General features: G+C 32.2%; 1 protein-coding gene and 1 long non-coding RNA gene across 3 annotated transcripts; both read left to right on the top strand.

Moving 5' to 3' along the window:
- Positions 1-2,417: 2,417 nt before the first annotated feature.
- Positions 2,418-12,070, top strand: LOC126702114 (uncharacterized). Its single transcript, XR_007647653.1, has 3 exons — positions 2,418-2,527; positions 2,628-2,700; positions 11,823-12,070. It is a non-coding gene; the product is annotated as an uncharacterized LOC126702114 (long non-coding RNA).
- An 8,924-nt stretch (positions 12,071-20,994) lies between these two features.
- Positions 20,995-24,536, top strand: LOC126712584 (GDSL esterase/lipase EXL3-like). Of its 2 annotated transcripts, none has more exons than XM_050411967.1 (5): positions 20,995-21,351; positions 22,327-22,451; positions 22,549-22,782; positions 23,027-23,282; positions 24,139-24,536. In XM_050411967.1, the coding sequence occupies exons 1-5, from the start codon at positions 21,075-21,077 to the stop codon at positions 24,336-24,338; spliced, it is 1,092 nt and encodes a 363-aa protein (XP_050267924.1). In that variant the 5' UTR covers positions 20,995-21,074; the 3' UTR covers positions 24,339-24,536. The 2 variants fall into 2 exon arrangements, with proteins under 2 accessions (XP_050267924.1, XP_050267922.1); XM_050411965.1 differs by having other exon boundaries at positions 22,321-22,451.
- Positions 24,537-26,582: the final 2,046 nt, after the last annotated feature.

Below are 26,582 nucleotides of genomic sequence, written 5' to 3'. Positions count from 1 at the left end.
TGCTCTGACTGACTTTGCTCACTTTTTCAATGCTCTAATTTTTTATTGCAAAATCGAAAACCCTGCTCTAGTCTTTTGATGAGGCTCTTTTGCATCATAACCACCACGAAGGGAACCATTGTGTAGATCTTTTGCTAAAGAAGGGGTCTCTATTATCTTTTGTGTTGTGTACTTGTATTCATCTCCTCCTTCAAGTATTTGCACCAACTTATAACTGACGCTTGGGGTGTTTCATGCTTTAGACTTTGTTCTATTTAGTTTTCTTTAATGCATTTCCTTTTTCACCCAAAAAAAAAAAAATAGTGGTGTCTAGTTCTATCCAAAAAAGAAAAACAATAGAGATGTCTAGTATCAAAGGCATTTGGTTCTGACTTTTTGATACTCAAAGCAACATTGTCTTTTGGTAGATTTTAAATTAACTGGTTATATATATTAAGTTCAAAATGGGTTTGGCTTTATATATTAAATGGAGAAGAAGAAGAAAGGGATTTTGGTTGTGCATAGGGTCAATGTTGGCATTAAACACAGGTTAAAGTACTAAACAACTTGATGGATAGAAAGTTACCACCACTATCACGATATCACTACAACTTCTATCTCAATTTGTTTTTATAGGTTAAGTTTATGTTCGTTATGATTTTTTTAGTAATCTGACTTCCTCCAATATATTTCAGGATAATTTTTTAAACTGTCCTTTTTTTTTTGTTGGTTAAAATACAAAATTCACTCTCTAAATTTCATTATAGTTCATTTCAATCCTCTAACCTTATTTTCGTTCATTTCAGTCCACTAATTTCAAGTTTATTCAATTAAAGTTTTTCTGTCAATTTCTATTAAAATTATAAAATAGAAAATATTTTTTAATCACTAATTGGTTGTTTTTAATTTAAAAAATTTGAAGAAATTTTTTTTTAAATTTGAACAATTAACGCTCCATTTAGTAACATTAGATGACTAAAATGAATTCTATTAAAACATAGAGGGTGAAATTTGTATTTTAGCCATTTTCTTTTTTTCTAGGAATAGCTAATTAAATGAACCTAGTTTTTAAAAACAACTTGTCAAACTTACTCCATTCCATTTAGACAGTAAAAATCAATAATTTGTGAAATTTAATTAACTTAACTAGTAAAGTCTATTGTTGTTAAATAATAGATCTTAGGGTTCGAGCCTCACCTACACCAAAAACTAATTGGTGTTTTAATCTAATGATAAATAATGATCATCATAGAATGGATGTCATAAATTGAAATTCAAATATATTTAAATAAAATAATATATATAAAAGAAAACAATCAATAGCCTTTTATTTGAGAAAGAAATCAATAACATAATTAAGAGACCGCCTAGTACTGTTGTTTAAATACCACAACACGCATTTCCACAATATTTTTTTATGCATACGTATTTTCATAACACTTAAACAATCTTATTAAAAATCTCTTATTTAAATTTTTTTTTAAAAAAAATTGATAGTTGGGAGTGGGAGAATTTAAATCTTGGCGTATCCTCTAACAACATTATAGAATACTAATTGATCTACAAGATTCCTCAAGTTTTCAAACAAACTAAACTATTTGTGAGCAACATGAATTTGGCTCAATGACTATTAAAATTTTTGAAAAACTCAAACATCTAATTGTATATTCCCAGACGAAGAGGAAGAATGACTGTACATTTGGGTTCTGCTTCCTTATCCAACATTTGACTTATTTTGTAAATTGTTTGTGGGTCCGACATCATTCTTTGCAGGGACCAACATCACCATTCGTTTTTTAGCCTTTTGATTTGGGTCCCACAAGCGTTAAGTCAAGACAACGGTATTATTATGGTGTCTTGAAAGATAATATTACTATTTGCGAATTCCACATTTGATATATTTTTATTTCTCTTTTAGCTAAACAATCTTTTTTTTTTCTTTTTTTCTTTTTTTTACTTTTTAGCTTTTATATATGTTACTTTCAAGTTAAATCAACTTATTCTATTTAATATTTAGCTTTTATTTGTCAATAAAAAGTTAAACCATTTTTTTTTTTTTAACTTTTAAGCTTTTATTTATACTACTTCCAACAAAAAGTAGATCAACAGTGAAAAAGTTACAACTTACAAGAGCAATGGGCCATGCAAAGATTGTTGTGTGCCGGCAATGGCAAGAGTCTCTTTGCCTCATGTGGAACTGGAAGCTAGGAGTTGCGGCAAAGAATTGGACATGCATGATGCAAGCCCCAGCATGATCTCAACTATAGTCTTTATTCTTTACTGAATCGGTGAAATGCTAACCAGTTGTTGATAGGCTTTTTTATGGATCACTTTATTGGACAAACAAAAAGGAATAACGAGAGGGTCTAAAGTAAAAAAAGCCGCTATATATGTCTTTGGTGGACCTTATTGACAAATTACAATAGCTCAACTGGCACGTGCTATGTTTTCAAATGAGATGTCCAAGTTCAGATCCCTCCTCTCAGTACAACTATTAAATTATCAAAAAACATGTTGTCTACTCAATCAAAGGGACAAGACAAACAAGGTAGCAAAGCCTTGGCTAGTTCTTCTAACGCAGGACTTCTTATGGTTTTTAAGTCCTAAGTTGCCAACCAAGAGATTGACCAATTGCCCAAACTGTGCAGATTTGAAGCTGCATGGATTAGAGACACTCAAAGCTTGGAGGAGGTGGATCAAGCATGGAGAAAAGCTACTCAGGTACCCCTTTCTTTCAACTAAGCATATATAAAACTTCAATCCACAGAAATTTTTTTATCGAAATGGAAGAAATGAGTTTTTAGGTTGCTTAAATATTAAATATATGAGTTGATGGAAAAATTGATCAAATCCTATGCGCAGGCCGTTTTGAATTAAACTTGATGGTTGAGGCTAGTTTACAGCAAGGGTTAGATGAATGGATGTTTAGACAATAGGTTATTTGGAACAAAAATTCTATGAGGAAACCAGTTACAAGAATTAGACATTGACACAACTCACACAAGGTTATTCCACCTATAAACACCTAATATAAGACTCAACACATACTCAGATAACATACACTATCAACACTCCATTCTATTTTGGCCTATACCCAAAGTCTCCGATCCTAATGACAAAGAAAGCCTCAATCATTGTCAAAATTATCAGCATCGTGTGTTAAAGCCCGATAGATAACCCCAAAAAGGCCTATACCCACTTTTAAACCCATATAGTAACTCCTATTATCTCACATGGATTAAGTGTATGGTTAACCACGTATTTATAAGCTCTTGGACACCCTCCCCTTGCAGGCCGATTTTCAATAATGAGTTCTACCCATGGGTTTGTAACATTTGGTATCAAAGTCAACTACCACCACAAGTAATTAGGTGTAACTCATTGAGTATGGGATCAAATAAGTTGTGGCTTTGTGGTCAGATCTCGAAGGAGGTGACCTAGAGGCTAGATTAAAAATATTGATAGGTGAGTAGAGCCACCAAAAAAGAGAAAGGCTACCATCGGGTTAGTATCGCTAAAGTGAGCCATCGTGGACGTTGGCCACGGAACGTAGTGGAATGTTATGATCCTAGTATCCCACATGGATTAAGTGTAAGTTTAACCATATGTTTATAAGCTCTTGAGCACCCTCCCCATATAAGCCAGTTTTCAAAGGTGAGTTCTACTCTTACAAGGAATTAAGGTAGCAAGTACTAGCTCACAAGATACTTCCCAATTCCTCAAGAAACCTACTAAGAAAGGTCTACTTGTTCACATAGTAGTGCAATGTGCTATTGTTGATCAGAACCAATGCTCAGTTGCTATTGAGTCTTTGTTGCAAGAGTTTGATGGGGTATTTGCTACGCTAGCAGGTCTACCACCTCTAAAGGGTCATGAACACCAAATTAATCTTAAGAAGGGCACCCAACCAGTCTGCCAAAGACCCAATAGGTATCCCTATTACCAAAAAACTAAAATTGAAAAAATAGTAAAAGAATTATTGGAGGTGGGGTCTTTTAGGAATAGCCAAAGTCCATTTGCTTCCCCTGTTCTCTTAGTAAGAAAAGCAGATGGTTCTTGACGTATGTGTGTTGACTATAGGGCCTTGAATCAAGCTACAATCAAAGATAAATACCCTATCCCTATCATTGATGAACTCTTAGATGAATTGCATGGAGCTAGCCTTTTTTCTAAACTTGATCTAAGATCAGGTTATCACCAAATTAGAATAAAATAACATGATGTCCCTAAAACTGCTTTTAGAACCCATGAAGGACATTATGAGTTCCTTGTAATGCCATTTGGTTTGACCAATGCCCTTTCCACATTTTAGTCCTTGATGAATGAGGTTTTTAAATGTTGTTGAGGTCCAAAATGTCAATATTGTACCAAAGCCCAAAATAATACAAAAAAGATTGAAATCCAAGAACCACTTGGGCTTTCAATGAAAGGCAATGCCCAAATCCATTAAAAGTCAATAGGAATGGGTCCAAGCCCATGAATGGGCAAACATTGGACTTTATGAAACAAGGAAAGAAGAAGTTTAGCCCAGCCCTTAAGAGAGAAAATCGCTCGGGAACCAAGAGAGAAAATCGCTGGGGAACCTAGAGAGAAAACTGAACCAGGATACCTGGGGATTCCCAGGAGCCTAGAATCCTCGGGATATGTAGCAAGGCCAGGATGGGATTGAAATAGCTCAAGGACACATGCCCAGGAGCATAAAGAACGAGAGCAGATATGTCCCATCAGCCTCCTAATGATGCAGAAAAGGGGCAGAAGACTTGGGGAACCAGCAATTCATAAATAAGGGTCTGGTACCTCGGGGAACCCAGAAAGATGGATCATGAAAGAAGGTGGCTGGGGATCTTTCAGCTTGATAGAAGGGAATCCTCCCATTTAGGAATAATGACAAAAATGAAAGTAGCCAAAAGGTAGGTCTGAAAATGTGGTATTTAGAAGTTTTGGAAAAAGAAAGATCAAAGGTCAACCCTTTAGGACCCCCCAGAACAGGAAAGTCAGTTGAGGGGGATTTTAAAGAGGAAACCTCAAAAGAGGGAAATAGTGAGAAAATAAGGAAGGAGTCGATCACCAATGTTGCTGACACAACATTAGTTCTGGTACACAGGGCAGCAAATGGAGGGAATCAATGATACAATAGAAACCCTAGGATGGCATTATAAAAGGAGGGGCAACCAACAGTGAAAGGCATTCAACAACAGTGAATCAGAGGAAAAGATTCTTGAGAAAAGTCTGTTAGAACTCAAAAAGAGAAAAGAGAGGGAAAGCACCATTCGGGATCCTAAAACAACCACTAGATAATACATTTGGATTCAAAGAGTTTCAAACTTCGTAAGTTTTAGAGGCCTGAGGAATCATCTAAGTCTGTGATTTTTGAACTTATTTGGACCTTGTAACATATACTAGTAAGCGTAATGTATTAAAAACTTAAGAAAATAATGAAACATTCCATATCATCCTAAGGATCTCTAACATTTATTTCATTTTTTCTGTTATATCACTTTTTTATTGTTCCTTGTTGTACAATACGTATATGTTTTTTTTTGTGTGTTAATATGTATGTGTTGTAGGATTTACGCTTTGTGCACAACTTGGTTTGAAATTAGCCCAACTTAACTGCAGTGAACCAATCTCAGTCCCTTAAACATAAAGCATTTGGCCTAGGATCTTTGCTTTCTACTTGGGCCTGTGTATTGTTTTACCTATATAAAAAAAGAATCCACAGAAACATTATTTAAGGAAGTTTGTGTTAGTATATATATATTTTTATGATATTTTGGTTTATAGTCAGTCCTTGTCTGACCATGTTAAGCACTTTAGGATTGTATTGGCATTGCTGGCTAAGCATTACTTGTCTACAAAAAAAATCCAAGTGCATGTTTGCTTGTGAGGAAGTGGAGTATCTAGGCCATATTATCTCAAGGAGGGTGTTAAATTGACTTTAGAAAGATAGCTGCTATGCAATAGTGGCCTATACCTAAAGATATTAAGGCTTTGAGGGGCTTCCTTGATCTAACTGGCTACTACAAAAAATTTGTCGAGGGGTACAATCAAATAGCAACACCTTTAACTGCTCTGTTGGAGAAGAATTACTTTTCATGGACTAACAAGGCTAAAAAAACCTTCAATAATCTCAAGTTAGCTATTTCCAATCCTCTAGTGTTGGCTTTACCAGATTTTTCTCAAACCTTCACAGTGGAATGTGATGCCTCTGGTCTTGGGTTGGGTGTTGTCTTCATGCAAAATATCAGGCTCATTGCTTTTCATAGCTAAGCTTTGAAGGGAAAGGCTTTTATACTCTCCACTTATAAAAAGGAACTCCTTACTTTGGTGACAGCTGTCAAAAAATGGTGGCCATATTTGGTAGGAAGGCCCTTTCTTATCAAGACTGATTAAGAGAGTCTCAAGTTCTTGCTGGATCAGAGGGTTGGCACTCCAGCTCAACAAAAATGGATTTCCAAGCTTATGAGGTATGCTTTCATAGTTGAATACAAGAAGGCTAAGGACAACTTGGTAGCTGATGCATTATTCAGGAAGGACGGTGAGGAGGGTGCTTCCTTTAATGCCTGTACTTTATACATTATCTATTTTCTCACTCCTACTTGGATTGCTAAACTTAAGGATAGTTATGAGTTTGATCCTGACCTATACCAACTGCTTCAAGCTTTCAAACCGAGGGAGGGGGGGGGGGGGGGGAGGAATTCCTAAAGGGTTTTCACTACAAAATGGACTCTTACTATACAAGGGTTGAATCTATTTGAGGCCTAATAGCCATCTCAAATCTTTTGTCTTGTACTATGTGCACAACAGTCCTTTAGGAGGACATTCAGGCCATCTGAAGACCTTGCACAGAATTCAACAAGATTTCCACTGGCTTGGATTAAGGAAGTACTTAAGGCAGCATATCAGAGAGTGTGAATTAAGCATGAGACTTGTAAGCCAGTTGGGTTACTTCAGCCTTTGTCCATTCCCTCTACACCTTAGTCAGATGTAAATATGGACTTTATTGAGGGTCTTCCTAAATCCCACTTGAAAAATGTGGTTTAGGTAGTTATGGATAGGTTGACCAAATATGTTCATTTCATTCCTTTAGCACATCCTTACACAGCTTCCAAGGTGGCAGAATTGTATGTGCAAAATGTTCTTAAGTTGCATGGAATGCCAGCTTCTATTGTAAGCGACAGAGATCCTACTTTCACTTCACAATTTTGGAAGGAATTAATGTAGAGCTGTAAGAAATAGAACTGGCCATGTCTTCATTCTATCATCCATAGACAGATGGGCAAATTAAAGTAGTGAACAAGAGCTTGGAGCAATATCTGAGGGCATTTACAACTGATAAACCTACTGCTTAGGTTGATTGGTTGCCTTTAATTTAATATTGGTTCAATACCAATTTTCACACCTCCACTAAAACAACTCCTTTTGAAGTCCTATATGGTTATCGAACACTAAGATTAAAAGGATTGTGTTCCTGGAACTACTAGAGTGGAGGCAGTTGATACGCATCTCAGGTCAAGACAGTAGATATTGTCATTGCTAAAACATAATTTGGTTTTAGCTCAAGAAAGAATGAAGCTACAAACTAATAGGCACAGGTCTGAAAGGTCATTTAAAGTGGGGTAGTGGGTGTATTTGAAGCTGCAACCTTATAGAAAGAAGTCAATTAATCATAAAACTCTTGGCAAGCTAACTCTTAAGTACTATGGGTCATTCCAAGTTCTATAGAAGATAGGTGAAACCTACCCTCCAATGCCTTAATTCATCTAGTATTTCATGTGTCCTGCCTTAAGGCCAAACTGGGACAGCAAATCATTCTCATTCCTACCTTACCAGATTTTACTGTAGAAGGCATTGTTAACCTTGAACCTATTGTAGTGCTATAAGAGAGGTCTCATAGGCTTCAAATCAGAACCATCACTCAGTTATTAGTCCAGTGGCAAGAAAGCAATCAAGATGATGCAACTTGGGAGAACTTATACAGTTTACAACAACAATTGCCTCACATTGTAGGCAAGGTGCTTTAAAAGGGGGATATTGTTAGGATCATTGGCTAAGTGAGTGAGTGCAAGAAATTGTATTGTGAGCTGTTGTACCATATAACTGCTAAATTGTTAGTAGTTAGTTGAGATTCCTATTCTGTTAGTTAGTTACAGCAAAGGGATAGACATGTATTAGTATATAGAGAGTGCTTGATGTATGAGGGAATTAAGCAATGAAATAATCTCTTTTGTCAATTACATTCTATTCCTCTCTCTCTGTCTCTGTCTCTCTCTTCCTCAAATCTTGGAGGCTAGCTGTGCTTGAAGTTAACTACTCCATCATAGGTTCTGGTTTTGCAAAACCTTATCACTTCATTGCATAAGTAGCATATGTCATACGCAAGTTTGAGCGCGCCTTACAATAGTGGCGTACGCAAGTTTGAGACAAAAACTTAAAATCACTCATTTCAATTTCGAAGATCAATTTTGGTTAGCTAGTTTGGCCAACCAACTGACGAAAACGTCCACCAACTCCCATTTGCCCCATTAAGCGTATAAATAATATCATTCATTGTTATTTCAAAAGATCTAAAAGTTCCTATGCCAAAACTCTGTTGGTTTTACTATAGGTTTAGTACCAAAGAGATATAAAAAGGCTTTTAAAAGCTTAGAATAGTTTTCTAAGAGTTCACTATTAAAAAATTAGTCTCTCACTCACTAGTCCCAATTATCACCAGGCTCGACCAAGGTTTTGAATTCCGTTCCAGATTAACTACGAGAACAGAATATTTTGGTATCAGTGCTCCTATATAACTTCATATTTCATTATATCTAATTAACTAACACAAAATTTTACATGTGATATGTGAATAAAATGAGTCAAATGAGAAATTTGGGCTTCAAAGTTTAAAAAATTCTAACACAGCCCAGAATAGTCTAGAATTGAGAGATAGAAACAACCTAAATTCGTATGGAATTGATCAAAATTTATACCAAAATTGCACATGGGGGGTAAGTGCACTAGATCTAAAAATTTTGGTTGTTCCGCTAGAACGGAATAGGATTTAAAACATGGGTATCAACTATCTCTATCACACATCACACCATTTCCATCATTCTGTCTCTTTGAAGTTACAAATATCCTAGTTTGAGCCTTAAAGTCCATTTGGTAGGAGGGATTTTAGGGGGATGGAAAAAGGGGGAAGAAAAGTAGAGAGAAAAATATGTTTTGGGGTGTTTGGTTGGAGTAATTTGAAGAATGAAAACTAGTGGGGCCTGGGTGTTTTCTCCCTAGACCCACCAAAACTCAATCTCCCAAGATTGGGGAGAAAATGGGAAAGAAAATGATGCAAAAATGTTTGGATCAAAATTCCCACATTACTAGCTCCATTGGAGTCTTTTGGCTAAATATTGCTTAAATACGAGTTTATTTGTAATATGTGTACTGTTCAAAGTTATTTAGTTGTGTGAGGAGAGAGGTAAATTTCGGTAATGGTGTTACCCAAATTGTGACAAAAAGTAGGAGAAAGGAGAGAGAAATGATCTAACTAAATGGAGGAGAGAGAAAAAGAAATTTTCACAATACAATACCATTGCCGAAATTGTTATTGCCTAATTTTTGTGCTTGTGCCCGACTGCCCAATTAACCAATTGATCGAAAAGAGAAGAGAGAAAAATTTGAATTGTTGCAATACCACTGTCGAAATAGGAGAGAGGAGAGAGAAGAGAAAATTTTGTATTTTGGCAATCCCATTGCCGAAATAGGATAGAGAAAAATTAAAATTTTGGATTGTGGCAATACAAATGTCGAAATTGGAGAGAGGAGAGATAATTTTTTTGTACACTTAGTGTAACTTTAAGCAATGTTACGCTACTTAATATTTTTTAATTGAATGTAAATTTTGACAAATTCACCATTAGATTACATTATTTTCATATATTTCACATGCTTGCAAAATATCAAGATGATCAAAGATTAATATCCATGTCATCAATCAATTGTTCAAATTCAAGTTTTTGTAGTTTAAAATAATGCATAAAAGATGAGTATATAAATCGAATGATAAATAACATCCAATTAACATGAAAATTGGCATAAATGTTAAAAACATATAGAATATGTAATTCAACTATGAAATTTTCAAAATATGAATTCTATAACAAATTATTGGGTGATGTAACATTACTTAGAATTACATCATGTGTAACTTGAATCCAATCACACACACATATATATTAATATATATATATATATATATATATGAGTGTGTGTGTGCGCGCATGCCATCTATCCCCGCTCTCATTCACATCTTAACATGGTAAGAGCAAGAGGCAAGTGCCTTTTCCTCCTTTCTGCATATATCCTACAATATTTTTTGAGATCAATATATCCTACAATATGAACATAATTAAAATTGTAAAAAAATTCGGTTATGCATGTACGGTAATACATGCCTTCCAACAACACGACGACAAAGATAATAATAATAACACTAGCAAAAACAATAATTTTAATAATACACATTAACTTGCCTGTCATTTTTCCTTTGTTTACTTACCATTTTCCCCTCTTAAGTGTAATAGAATGAGGAATCTATATGAATTATATAAGTCACTAAATTTTGTACACTAGTTTGACTTTCATGTTTAGCGCCAACAATTTATTATTGTACAATTAATAAATGTCATATGGATTTGAAGTAATAATAAACCTACTATAATTGTCATATTAAACACTACATACTAGCTTTAGGGAGTGATAATTGAAAAAAAAAAAAAAAGCATAAATACATAGTAATAAAAATCATATACATGTTAATTTATTAAGCTAAATTAAAACTAATATAAGAAATTAATCATAATCATACTCATAATTGGGTCATACATGTAAGGTAATAAATGTTTTCCAACAACAACAATGAAAAAGATAATAATAATGTAAATAATAATAATAGAGATTAAATTCAATAAGGATGTGGTGTAAACCCTTTGATTTACACTAGTCAATAAGGACATGCCACATTAAACTTTTACTTAAACTCATGGTAAAATCAATACATCCTGATACACTTAATAACATCTCAAAAAAAAAAAAAAAAAAAAAACTATTTTCATGTTTTCCCTAAAATCTCACTCCCTCCACAGCTCCTATGTCTCCAACCACAATTCTCATCAGACCTCCGTTTGCTGCCGCACTACCTCACTGGACCTCCGTTTGCCACTGTAGTACCTCACCGAACCTCTATCCGCTACCGCCACACTACCTTGCCGGACCTAGGTGATTTGTTCTTGTTCTTAATATTGATGGGTTTTGCTTATTTTGATTGATTTGGCCATTGCTATATTTTGATATCTTCACGGTTTGGGACCTTTGGGTATTGCTATTTTAAAATAAGGACAGATATGAGTTTTGCACAGTAAGGACGAATTTTGCTTTTTGAAATAAGGACAGATATGGGTTTCGCTAGGTAATTTTTTATTATGGTTTGATCCCACTTATTGTTTTCCCAGTATGTTCATGCACTCATTGCTAGGAAGGAAAGATGATGAAATGAAACTCAATCTTGAAACAAGCTAGATTTGAACTGGCAGGATAATCCTGACATATGGTAGAAAATTGCTTCTTGGCAATGCTTTAAAATGCTTTAGCTACTTTGATATTGTCAGTGAAATTGTAGGAAATCTGTAAGTCTAATTGTTTTGAGGAATATAAGCCTCACGCAATTATAAAATTTTAATTTATGTTCTTTGTCCATAATTAGACCGTTTGTGTTCCCATAGCATTAGGATTAGTGTTCCTAGATTTGCACTTTTCTGAATAATTAATAATTTGGTATGTTTTATGGTATTTGGAACATGAGGTAGTGTGCCGGCATACGGAGGTTCAGTGAGGTAGTGCAACGGTAAATGGAGGTCTAGTGAGGTAGTGTGGCAGCAAATGGAGGTCTAGCGAGGATTGTGGCTGGAGACGCAGGAGCTGAGGAGGGAGTGAGATTTTAGGCAAAACATGAAATAGGTTTTTATTTTTTTTATAAAGAATTTTATTAGGTGTATTAGGATGTATTGATTTTATAATGAGTTTAAGTAAAAATCTGATGTGACATGTTTTTATTGGCTGGCTTTTCATTTACACCCCGTCCTTATTGAATTTAATCTCATAATAATAATGCTAGCAACAACAATAATTTTAATAATATACATTAATGTGCATGTCATTTTTCCTTTGCTTACTTTTTGCCTTCCCCTCTAAGTGTAATAGAATTAGGTATCTATATGAATTATGAGTTACTAAATTTTGTACACCAATTTGACTTTTACATCTAGTGCCAACCATATCTTATTGTACAATTAATAAAAGTCATCATATGGACCTAATGTAATAACAAACCTACTATAATTGTCATATTAAAATCGATCTACATACTAGCTTTAGGAAGTGATAGTTGACAATGAATATAAAAAAACCCATTACACAATCAAAAATAAACAAAAAGGAACATAAATACATAGTAATAAAAATCATATACATGTTAATTAATTAAGCTAAAATAAAAATAATATAAGAAATTAATCATAATCATACTCATAATTGGGACATACATGTACGGTAATACATGTCTTCGAACAACAATGACGCCAAAGATAATAACAATGTAAGTAATAATAATAACACTAGCAACAACAATAATTTTAATAATACACATTGACTTGCATGTCATTTTTCATTTGCTTACTTACCGTTTTCCCTCTAAGTGTAGTAGAATTAGGTATCTATATGAATTATAAGTCATTAAATTCTGTAAACCAGTTCGACTTTCATGTCTAGTGACAACCATGTATTATTGTACAAATTAATAAACGTCATCATATGGATTTAATGTAATAACAAATATTCTATAACTGTCATATTAAACTATGCATACTAGCTTTAGGGAGTGATAGTTGAAAATGAAAATAGAAAAACCCATTACATGATCAAAAATAAACAAGAAGGAAAATAAATACATAGTAATAAAAATCATATACATGTTAATTAATTAATTAAGCTAAATTAAAAATAATATAAGACATTAATCATAATCATACTTACAATTCTAATTATTGTATTCTTAAATTCATACACACATAATAGAAACTATAATGTAAGTGAAGAAGCATTTTACAAAATCTTTAATATATAAACATTGACATTCAAATATTACAATATCTTAAGGTATATTTTTTACAAACCATCTATACAAGAAAATAATTTCCAATTAAATTAGAGGGTCGAGAAACTTACTACAATTGCAATACAAAGTGAAGGATTGTAGAAAGTATAGAGTGATACCTGCAAGAGAAGAAAAAAAGAAAACACAAATAGATAATCATAAAAATCTTGTCAAAAAAAAAAAAAAAGATAATCATAAATAAACACAAAAGAACAACAATACAAAATAATAAAATTCATATATAGTGACTGTAGGGACACGATTTTTAACGACCCAAGGATGACATTGGGCTCGTATGTAATGGGCCCGAACAATATAATTTATAGAGAGTGGGCTTGAAAGGCTTGCCCTTGATCGCCGGACAGCGGTCTGGTCATGATTTTTATGGAAGCTCATACGAAGGTAGGTTTGGCATGAATAGCTAAGCCTTACATCGATATAGCTTGGAGGGTTTGAGTCCTCGTACTTAGTCCGAGGAGCATCACACTCTTCCCATTCTCCTTTTTGTAGGATTTTTTATCCTCCCCTCTCTCTCTTGGCTTTCTTTTCCTTTTATACTCGTGTTTACTTCCCATTTTGTGTCCACGTGTAAGTTTTGCTTTTTGAGGTATAGATTCGTCCTATCAATCCATACATTCGAGTGGTTGGGGGTGGTTGGGAAAGGTTAAATAGCATGGTCTGAAGTATGGGCCTGTCAGATGTAGGGCTCCATACTGCGGTGTCGGCAATTTTTTCCCTTGTCCTGCCCTTGTACTAAGTTTGTCCTTTTCTTCAGGCGTTTTGTGAGGTGTTGTGCGTGAGATCATCCTCAGCCACATCCTTGGGCCTTTGTGGGGCTTTCATCATACGTCCTCGGCAATAGGGCTCCTCAGCTTGGGTTTTGGGCCCTGAATATAAAGTAGGCTAGGACCTCAGATTTCGGGCCCCACAGTGACTATTACAGTTTTTTAATGCTAAATATCAGATATAACTTATAATGCTTGTAGTCCATGATGAAATTGAAAAAAACTCAAATAAAGGAGTTATCAAGATAAATTTCAAATAATAGTAATATTAATAATAAAAATAATCATACACACAATATTAACTATAATGTAACCATATATAATATTTACAATATATTAGCTTATTATATACACATAGCATATATACAACAATGTATTTTCCAACCAATAACCACCCTAAATAGTAAAGGTTCAAGAAGCGTACTACATTTTTTAATCCAACTAAACTTTAATGAAATCGAAAGAAATACAAATGTATGATTTATTATACTAAATAATAAAAATAAAAATAAAACACATACTCATACACATGTAACAATAACTATAATATAATTGACAATGCATTTTTACATTATTTTTATTATAAAATAACAGCTATATTATGCAATATATTATTTCCAAGTAATAGAAGTAACAATTGATAATAAAAAAGTAAAAAAAAATTAAAAAAAAATCACAATACTACAATTGACAGAGAGTTGAGTTATAGAAAAACTCACTAGATCTGCTGGTTTATTACGATAAATGAAGTATTAACTTACAATGTTTGTGGTCATAATAAGAATAAATAATAATAAAAATTTCAAATTAACAAAACACAAACATAATAAAAATTAGAGAGTCGAGATGCTTACTACAATTATGATAACAACTGAAAGATTGTGAGAATTGTAGAGTGATACTTGTAAAAAAAAAAAAAAAAAAGCACAACCAAATAATACTAAATAAAGACAAAGAACAATAATACAAAATAATCAAATTCATTTATGGTGACTATTACAATTTATTACTGTAAATATCATATATAACTTACAATATTTGTAGTCATAACTATTGTAGGGTCGCAATTCAGGGTCCAGGCCCAACAGGTATGGGGTTCTGACCCAAGGAACCTGAAACAATGAATTTATAGAGAGTGGGTTACAGAACTAGGCCTTAACGAAGTGTATATTAGTTAACATTGGGCCATACAACAATTGAAAATAAGAAAATTTCCTTCCATTAGATATACGGTCCGAGGAGACGTGGATGATGTATCTTTGTACTTGTTCAAAGGCTATGGTTCTCACCCTGTTCTTCTGTTCTCAATTCCTGTTTTTTTCCCCCCTTCATGGGGACTCCCCTCTCTTATATAGCCCCCTTGAAGTCATTAGGGCCTTACATTTGTTGATCATCTGAACCTTCACTTGAGTGCCCGTCCCATTGGACATCTCTCCTATCTTTCTGTGAGTTGTGGTAGCCAAGACAACACTGTTCGCAAGTTCTTTCCACATTAATGCGGCTAGAAAAGTAGCTGTCATGCATTTAATGTGGCAGCTGTAGCCTCTCCTTTGGCATCCTACACTTTATTCCTTCTTACGGGCTTGTGGGACTCATCCTTGTTACTAATGCTCGTAGGAGTGGATCCTTATAGTAGGCAGAGTGCATGTTTGAGTCATATTTGGTACGTTCGAGAAGACATTTCTCCTCGGACTGCCTTTTAAATATTTTTGGGCCCATAAGAATTGGGCCGGGAGCCCTTTTGGCACCCACACCTTCTCCTCGGACGTGGTCAAACTTTTATATGGGACCCAAGGCCTATTGTATGATCTTGGGCCTTTGCCCCTACAACTATAATAATGAAGTTGAAATAAACTCAAATAAAAGGATTTATTAGTCTAATTTTTGAATAACAACAACAACAACAACAACAATAATCATAATCATAATCATAGTCATACAAACAATATTAACTCTAATATGAAAATACATAATATTTACAAAGCTTATATTTATACAATAAATTATTTTCCAATCAATAATCACCATAAAAAAGCAAAGATTCAAGAAAATTATTTTTCTTTTGATATTTTGATATCAACTGAACTTTAGTTAAATTAAAAGAAAAATGTAGGATTTACTTACTAAATAATAATAATAATAATGATAAGGGAAAATTACACTATACCACCTTAAACTATACCCAGATTACACTTTGTACCTTAAACTTTTCGAATGCACATTTTGCATCATAAACTATGGTCATTGTTACACTTTGCACCTCAACGTTAAGTTTGCGGTTAATTTAGATAGAAAAATATGATATTATGTGAAAAGATCCAATTGCCCCTCTTCTCAATGCCCTTAAAAATAAAGAAGAAATTATATTCTATCATCTTAAACTATACTTTTGATTACACTATGCACCCTAAACTTTAGATTTCCTTCCAAGTTAACGGTAAACTTAATGTCGGGGTGTAAAGTGTAACAAGAGTCATAGTTTAGAATGCAAAACGTGCATTTGAAAAGTTTAGGGTGCAAGTTGTAATCTAGAGTAAAGTTTAGAATGGTAAAGTGTAATTTCTCCTAATAATAATAATAACAACATACATATAACAAAAACTATAATATACAACTTACAATTTTTGTGGTTGATTATCTTTTGTAGGCATATCAAGCTCATCATTGGGACCGGGGACTAATGTTTATTAACCGAGTACAAAATGAGGTGTCTACAGTACACCGCTGTGTTCTACTATGCAACCTTTGTTTTGTTTTTTGTTTTTTGTCTTTTTCTTTTAGGGTTGGCTATTTCCTTCTTCTTTTTTTCTCCTAATTGGGCGCAAATGCTCCTTTCCTTTGGTTGGCCGTTGCCTTCGTTTTAGGTTAAAAAATAAAAATAAAAAATAACTGGGCATGATAGATTTTTATTTTTTATTTTTTGGCTTGCTTTTCCCTTTTTAATTGGGCAAGATTGGGTTTTTTGGTTAATTATTTTCTTTTTCTTTTTCAATTGGGCATGATTTTTGTTTTAATAAAATTGGTGTGATTGCTTTTTTTGTTGATTATTTTTATTTTATTTTATCGGGTGTAATTTCTTTAGGACAAAATTTAATTAGGTACAAAATTGGTTGTATCCTAATATTATAACCTTACTCGATATCTTTTTATTGGGGTGAATTTTAACAAATCTACCATTAGATTATATCTTCTTATATATATATATATATATATATATATATATCATACTTGCAAAATTTTTATAAAATTAAAAATCAATAGCTATATCATTAATAAATTGTTTAAACTGCAATTTTTTATAGCTTAATATTATTTATAAAATATAAGATTATAGATCACATAATAAACAATATTCGATATACGAAATTCAACATGTTTATTAAGAGCATAAAGAACATGTTATTCAACGGTTAGATTTTCAAAATATGTAATAATTTTGTAACTAAACTTTTTCATTTTTTTTAATAAGAATATATGAGTCAATTTATATAAATTATATTTTTCATCCTCCCACTTGTAATTTAATAAAATTACTATGATTAACAAACTACCTGCCAAGTTTCAAAAATTTAATAAAATACTACTATGATTAACAAACTATATATGCTATAGTACTATAGCATATATAGTTTTCTTTTTCTTTTTTTTTGAAAATCAACATATATAATTTATTATTATTATAAGTACAACTCTATTGCAAAGTTTTTTAAAAAAATTACTTTCATTGAAATTCAATTATCAAAATATTTCAAAATATTTATAAAGAGTTTTATTATAAATTTCAAATTATTTTATGATATATCATAATTATTAGTTTTAAAAATTTATTATTTAAGGTATATCATAATTATTATTTATATATATTTGTAATTTATTTGTACATCAAACAACAATTTTTTTTTTTGATGAAGCTGTAAATTTGTCTCATCATCTAGCTGATGTATATATGAGTTATTCTAAAACCATACACAAGATTACCTCAGTTACTCATAGGTCAACCATTGATACTTGAGAAAGATAATTCAATCGCAATTTATCATGTGTCTAAGTTGTAACATAATTATGACATAATTTAATAGCTATTTATAGACTTGATTTAGGTTCAGTATATCTAAAAATAAACACATATTATCATCTCAACGAATTCAATGCTGCTAAACATTAAACCTAAACCTATTTATCGCAATTTGATGTATTATAAATATATATATATATATATATATTTATATATATATATCGTAAATATATATATATATCAGCGTCGGACATAAAGGGGTGCAATAGTTAAAAGTAGCAGTCTGATGGTAATTTTTATTTTTTGATGGGGTCTTATAGTAATTTTCAATTGAACAGTCTCATCCATCAACTGGTTAATCACGTGGCTTTAATGAACTGCATTTAAATATCCCTTTCTTTGCTTCATAGTACGAACCTCTGAATTTATTATCGATCCAGACTCCCACCTAAAATGTTCAGAGTTATTAGTGTTTACTGTTTTTAGTTACCTTTTCCGAAATAGACATTACTTGCCCATTTATAGGAGATTTACATTTGCAAACCATGCCATATTATTATTATTAGGCAAAACTCAAAAAAAGTCTAATTAGAATTTTAAATGAGAGTCAAATTTTGGATCATGTGTCATAAATTATTTATTTTTAAAAAGAGTTTTATTTCTTAATTTTAAAATCTAATATAAGACCACATCATAAATATTAATCCAAGTGAGTCATTGAGTATAAAAACTAAAGAGTTCTAGAATAAATGAATTGTTAAAAAAAAATTATTTTACAATAACAAAAATTAAGAAGTAATAGAAAAATAAAAATAAAAATAAATAAATATGACCAATTTATATTTTATACCTAATAATATTCTTACAACACTTTTTAAAAAGTTAACAAAATATAAGAATGACTATTAATAGTATTTAAATTATATATATAGAAATTATACTATGCATATTATTGTATATTTTTAAGTATATCCATGTATATGCATGGGGGTTACAAGCTAGTGTTAATAATGTTCACATCCAGCAATACTATTTGATGACGTAGGGTCGTTTTCTTGGTATTTATCTACCAAAATGATTGACTGCCTCATTTTCTTTCTTTTGCATTTCATAATTTGGATTTTACCCTTTTAAATTTGTAGGGTGTTTAAATTTTACTCCCTAAAGTTTGGGGTGTTTAGATTTTACACTCTAAAGTTTCAGACTTTGGGGGTGTGAAATCCAAACACTTCCAAACTTTAAGGGGTAAAATTCAAATTCTGAAATGTCAGGGTGTAAATTTCAAACACCCAGAACTTTAGGGGGGTAAAATCTAAATTCTGAAATTTTAGAGTGTAAAATCAAAATACTTCCAAAATTTTAGGGGTGTAATTTATAATTTACCCTTAATTTTTTTTTTATTTGTTATTCTTTCTTTTACTTTGTACTCTTATAGTCCCATCTTATTTAAGCATTTATAGAAAAATAAAAAAAGAAATCTGAGGGCTTAGTCAAATCATCTTTGTAACTCTGTTCCCTAACCACAAAAATAAAGATTCTAAAAAAATAAATAAAATAAATATTTTTGTTTTATTTATTTTTTTTTTTTGTGAATAATTAGATAGTTACAATAAGAATAAAGATTTGAAACCTGGACATATTGAAAATATTAGGAATTGTCAACCAATTAAGCTACACTGTTCTTAGCAAAATAATAATAATAATAAAGGATATCAATCCTGCCACATCACTTATTATTAGTTTTTGGGTAAAATATTATTTTGCTCCCTAAACTTTACCAAAAGTTTATTTTTCATCCCTAAATTTTAAGAAGCTTGTTTTTGAATATGAGAATCAGGCATCAATAGGTCAAATATGCTTATAATCTCAAGATTTACAAGAAATAATGAAAGCGTGAACCTTCAGAAGATGTAAATTATGGATAATTCCAATTGTTGTTATTTGTGGTTTTATGATTAGACTGGCATTGGGTTGTATTTCAAAACCTAATCCATATATAATATATGTTAATTTGCAATTGGCTAATGGGATGTGGTGGTTGAGATGGAGGATAGAGTTAGAACTATGCATATAGATGAGGTGGGGTTCATGGTCTCCCCCAAAATTAAGATCTTCCAGAAGTAGTTTTATTTAGATATAAAAGATTTTGTTATCTAAAAAAAAAAGGAATTTTGAGAAAAAAAAAATTATACTTGGTCTTTCAAAAAGTGAATGTTTGTCCAAAACTTTCAATGATGCTAAGTTGAATAATTTTTCCCTTTTGAAAAATATCCTAACGAAGTGTACTAAAAAAACATTTGTTATAGTGAATTTCAGTTAACTTAACTGATAAAGTTTCTGATGGTTGAATAAGAGATCTATGGTTTAATTCTTGTCTGTATCAAGAACTAATTGGTGTCTTGGTTTGACAATAAAAAACAAAATTATCAGAATTTATGAGTAATGTTACAGTCACAAACTATTTTACAACATTTTTATAAACTGTTGATGTGACCAATTTTTTTTTTTTTTTTGAGAATACTAAATATTTTTAATACAAAGGGGAGAATGTTTTTTTTTTAAAGAAACTTACAGAGGTGTATATCCAAAATGACCAAACTCTTGGATACACAGACTTTAAACCTCTTTAACTTATACTCATTTTTCAATGTGGAATTAACTCTGGCCAAATTCTTATTGGTTTTTATCTAAACTTACTATTAACATCATTTTTTTATTTACTAATAACCACTCACCACATTAACAATTTGTAAAAAATTTGTATAAAAATTTATATTTCTAACATTATTCTTTATTTATTTATTTAGTTTTATGAATTAAGACATGTCACATTTAATTTCCCCTCACTGTCGGAGCTAGGGATAGAATTAATGCTGATAAAAAAAAAAGGGACAGAATCAATACAAAGACTTTATTTTTTGAGAAACGAATTAATACGAAGACGAAGGTTAGGTGGAGGATTAAAACAGTAGTTCAACCTATTATTTATATCCTTTCTCAAAAAAAAAAAACCTATTATTTATATCATATTCAAAGGAAACAGAACTCCCCGACAACCTGTACGTCTTTCACTGTGAGTCTGTGAGCAAGCAAGCGTAGAAAGATAATGCAGTCTCTCTTTGTGAACTCCCATCCTTGTTCTATATTATTGTTCAATCTCATTCTGCTTGTTCTCTTCTACAACACCACGGCTGTCATAAAGCTACCACCAAATGAAACCTATCCTGCAATCTTTGTCTTTGGAGATTCGACGGTGGATACAGGCAACAACAACAATCGAATAACTCCATCTAGGGCTAATTACCGTCCGTATGGGAATGACTTTAAAGGAAAAGTTGCAACGGGCAGATTCAGCAACGGCAAGGTCCCATCGGACATGATAGGTATTAATTCAAGATCTCTCTCTCTCTCACGTGGTATTATTTTCTTTTTATTTGTTTGTATTTTTGGAAAAATCACATCATAAACTATATCTTATTTTATATGTACTCAAATAATTCACAATTGTCCCCTAAAACTTAACAACGTTACTACATTATCGTAAATATATTAAAATTCCTGGGACTCACTGATGTGAACAGCACAGACAACCTTTTCTTCTCTACTAAATGACTTTTTTTTTTTTCCCTCTCTTGCACGAAACCCACTTTTTGTCTTTTTCTTTCTTTTTCTTTTTTTTCCTATCTCTCTTGCACGAACCCACACTGGTGGTCGAAGGTCTTCTTCTTCTTTCTTTATTTTTTTATAATTTTAATTATTTGGGTTTGCTGTTTTGCTGTTTTGGTGCTCTTCTCCTTTCAAATAAAATAAAACCCAGTTGAATTTAACCCCACCAACAAAACAAAACCCATAGAAACAGAATCTCAAACCCCAAAAACAAAACCCGTTTGAGTTTCACCCTCACCCACAAAACACAAACCAAATCAAACATTTAGAGCAAACAAAAGAAAGAAACAACAAGAGAAAAGCAAAGATGCTGGGACCTGAGGTTCATAAGGACAAGGAGCGGTGAGTGAACATGCTCATAAAATAAAATAGTACAAACTGTACTATTCATGTCAGATATTTTTTCCTCTCTCTTCTTCTTCTTCTTCTTCTTCTTTTTTTTTTTTTTTTTTTTTTCCTACTTTTTATATGAGCTATATTTTTGACTTACATTAAAAAAAAAAAAAAAAATTCAAAGTTTATACAAATAAACTATATATTTTGATAAATATTATACATATAAATTTTTCCAAACGCACTTGAACTTTTAGAATACATACAAGTCAAAATAGAATTTTTCATTCTTTTTTAAAATTTTCCTTAATCCGTTCCCAAAGTTCAATTTCTGATTCCATTTCAACTTTTAGCGGCAGAATTGGAAATTAAAGAGCTTTTACCTGCATATTTGGATCCAAACCTGCAACCTCAAGACCTCATTACAGGTGTTTGTTTCGCTGCTGGTGGCTCTGGATATGATCCCTTAACACCCAAACTAGCGGTACATGCACAATACTTTTGTTCCTTTTTTTTGGGTGCACTCACAGTTTGTGTGTAACATGTATTTCCCTTTTTATCATTTTTTTTTTTTATCAAAGTTAACCTGGTCGATGTCCGATCAACTTGGAATGTTGAAAGAATACATTGTGAGGCTTCAAGGAATTGTTGGAGCAAACAGGACAAACTTCATCTTAACCAGAAGTCTATATCTCATTTCATTAAGTAGCTGTGACATTGCAAATGTATATTTTGGACCTACTTCACGAAGATACGAGTACGATTTCGCTTCCTACACTGACCTTATGCTCAAGTATGCTACCCAATTCTTGAAGGTAACGTTTCATCCTATCAATTAAATTTCAAATTTCAATGACACAACTTTCTTGATCACACTCAAGCTCATAATTGTAGCAATAGTGTTGTTTTCCTATCTCTATTACCAAAGAACCAAAAAAGAATGACATTGACAAGAATAACGGAACCTCATAATAACCATAAGGTCTGGATACCCTCGTTTTTAAAAATAAACTAACAAGAACAATAACAATACTTGACGTCCCTTGTTATGTTTTCAAGGAACTTTATTCACTAGGAGCGCGAAGGATTGGAGTACTCGGAGCTCCGCCAATCGGATGTGTGCCATCACAAAGAACTGTTGCCGGAGGATTACACAGAAAGTGTGGAGAAGGCCACAATCAGCTAGCAATGTTGTTCAATGCTAAACTGACTACCTTGTTGGATTCCCTTAACAAGGACATGCCCGATAGCAGAATGGTCTATCTTGATATTTACAACCCTCTACTTGATCTCATTGAACACCCTGAAAAGAATGGTAACTCACAAATTTTTGTCACAATTTTTTTTTTGTCCTTGAAATATGGTATGTAAACTATTTTGGACATGGCAGTTTGTAAAACTAGTTATGTGTCAAAAATGGTTTATTCAAAATTGGTTTAAACGAAAACTTTGTCACACTCATTAATTTTTTTTGTAATAATATATTTAATAGAATACATATTTTAGTGACAAAAATGGAACCTACACTATATTTGTTCTATTTTTGACATTAAAATTTAAAATGAATGGTCAAAATGACAAAATGTAAACATTTTAAATTCCTAAAACTTAACCTATATTTTAGGATCCCAAAGAATATTTTACAGCAGTTTTTTTTTTAAAATTATTATTTTTTTTATAATAATCGTACGTTGTTATCTTGATGACTTTGTCATCAACCATTACCACCATCCTGTTTCACTAGCCTCTTTTGCTATTTATTTGAATTTCACAAACAATTTCATTAATTAACCTCAAATGAAACTATTTTGCTAAGTAGCTTCATTTGGAACTCTAGCATTTGGGAGTCAGAATGAGGCTATTTAGCAATGTGAAGAACTCGACTCTTTAAAACTTGAGTTCCACTAAAAACTTTTTAAAAATCTCAACTTAGGTGTTTTTTTCTATGGAACTCAAGTTTTTGAGACTTGAGTTACCCTTTGAAACTCGACTCTCATATAGTCAGAGTTCCAAATGAGGCAACATAACGAAATAATTCCATTCGAGGCTACTTAAGTAATTGTTTTTGAAACATCAAATAAATAGCAAATAACCTCCTGTTTCACCAATTGATCTTTGCTATTTTCTTTATAAAATAATAATAATAATTTTTTTGTATATTACATATACAGGCTTTAAGATAGCAGAGAAAGGGTGCTGTGGTACAGGAATAATAGAGGTAGCTCCAATATGTAACCCAGTGTCTGCAATCTGTACAGATGTGAATGATTATGTTTTTTGGGATAGTTTTCATCCCACAGAAAGAGCATACAAGATCATTACTTCTCAAGTCATCAAGAATGACGGCAATAGGCTTTTCGGACATCAATAAAGTTAATTTCTTCTCTTTGAATTCTACCACTACAATCAATTTCAATGGTTCAGCCCTGGTCCTTCCCTCAAGTCAAGTCTGATTTTGGATTTTCATTCATACACATAATACTTGTTTATTATGTTAGCTATGATCACAGATAGAATCTAAGGATCCATCTTATGTGTTCTCACTTAATAATATTTGTCAATTTCGAAAGATCAGTAGTTAATGATGCTTATTTGCAAAATGTTCCAATCTTATCACTGTTTTATTGAATAAGTTCTTATTTATTAAACAAGAAGATAGGCAGAGACTCCGATTGTGCCAATTATGTCCAATTAATTATTTAGTCCAATTATGTAAGGGCTTTGATTAAAGCAATCAAACACAATATTGTGCTAATAGGAATAACACCAGTAGGGACGGAACCAGGATTCAAACTTGGGGGGTCGAATTTCTTTGTTCAAGCGTTGAAACCAAAAAATTACTTTATAAAAAGTGTTGCATGTACATGGCAACTAGGATTAAACAATAGCATAGGATCAAAAAAAAATGTGGTCATGTATGGTCGGCATCTAGCCAATACTACAATAATAATAATAATAATAATAATAATAATAATATGAGCCACGTTCATAGCCTGCTGCCTAGTACAAAAGCAAAAGATGGACACAAATCAAGTAAAACAAAAACAAAAACAAAAGCTGAAAAGTGAATAAGGAAGTGGCATCACCAGAAAGTTTGGTGAAAGTGGGCCTGAAAAGTTGAAAAGTGGGGGTGTCACAAGCTAAAAAGGGGGAGTTTAAAAAGCAACGGAACAAATAAAAAGAGAAAAGAAGCTGAAAAATGGGTCACGGCTCAACATGAAATTAGGAGCTGTGGAGGAAAAACTGACGAAAACTGCTCCATGATTTGATCAGTTGAGAGAAAAATAAGGGAGCAACTTCTTTGGAATCTCTCTATAAATAGAGGGAGGCACGCAAGAAAAAAAGAGAAAAAAAAAAAAGAATAAGAAAAAGAATGGGAGGAAAGAAAGCAGAGACATAAAAAGAGAGCAAGTGCACACACACACGGCAAAGACATAGAGAGAAGAAAAAAAGAGAGGCACATACAGAGAGAGTAACATCAAGCAGAGGAGAAATACGCAGCATAGGTTCGTATATGAGATTTTACATCAGTCCCTTTCTTCTCTAAATCTCTTTCTCCCTCATTCTCAAATTTGAATTTTTGCTTTGTTAATGAAAATAGGATCGAGTTTCATGGGGAGTTCCTAACTCTATACATGAAGTTTTAAATATGAGTCCTTGACTCATAACTCCTATTTGTACATTACCAAATAAAAATTCTCTCAATACCAAAATCTTTTCTCTCAACCTTCTTCAAATAATTTTTGTTTGGGAAAACAAATAGGGTTGGGTTTCATGAGGAGTTCCTAACTCCATACATGAAACTTTATACAAGAGCCCCTGACTCTTAAATCCTATTTGAAAATAACCAAATAAAATTTCTCTCAATTTGTGTTGTAATGTCTTTTCTCTTAAAATTGGAGTCCTTGACTCTACCCTAAAATTGGAGTCCTTGACTCTACCATTTTTTATGGAGTTCTTGACTCCATCATCAAATTAATGGAGGCATTAACTCTACCAAATTAATTGTGACTAATTCTTTGGGATTATTAATTCTTTAAACAAGATTAGAGTTAATAATTCTTAAAATAAAATGACTGTAAAAAATTGATTTAGGAAATTTTCTAATTCCCAATGTTCATAAAAAATAATAATTGCTTCAAAGGAGTTTTCTTTCCATTAATTAAATTTGGAAACTTCAATCAAAATATTATGGAAGAAAGGGAAAATTACTTGGAACTTTAACTTCTCAAAAAGAGAATCCTTGATTCAATTTCCATAAAAAAAACATGGTCATTGACTTATCCTTGAGATTTAAACCAATTATCTCACCCAAATACAAAATTATACCAATACTTAATTAAAAGCCAAAGTATTGACTTAAAGATCCATCATTTAAAATGGGAACAAAACCATATTCGAAACTTTAAAGCTAAAACCTCAAATTAAGAACTACAAAGTGGCTTGATCCCCGCCAAGGGTACGTAGGCAACCTAAATAAATTATTAGGTGCAACCACAAATAAATAAAGACATATGTTCCCTTGAACATAAAAATAAATAAACTTATGTACAAAGATGACATGATTGGAATCAAAAGGTCTTCCCTTGAAACAAGGGATTGTAATTAAGAGATA

The sequence above is a fragment of the Quercus robur genome, chromosome 2 (genome assembly GCF_932294415.1).
Source record: "Quercus robur chromosome 2, dhQueRobu3.1, whole genome shotgun sequence".
Lineage (NCBI taxonomy): Eukaryota > Viridiplantae > Streptophyta > Magnoliopsida > Fagales > Fagaceae > Quercus > Quercus robur.
This window is presented reverse-complemented; position numbering and strand designations above follow the sequence as displayed.

What these genes read in the sequence shown, in the direction of transcription:
- LOC126712584 (XM_050411965.1), top strand. Translation starts at nt 21,075, where the DNA reads ATGCAGTCTCTCTTTGTGAACTCCCATCCTTGTTCTATATTATTGTTC. An exon ending in GGTCCCATCGGACATGATAG is followed by an intron (nt 21,352 to 22,320) that starts GTATTAATTCAA and finishes TTCAACTTTTAG; the next exon opens with CGGCAGAATTGGAAATTAAA. An exon ending in TGAACACCCTGAAAAGAATG is followed by an intron (nt 23,283 to 24,138) that starts GTAACTCACAAA and finishes TTACATATACAG; the next exon opens with GCTTTAAGATAGCAGAGAAA.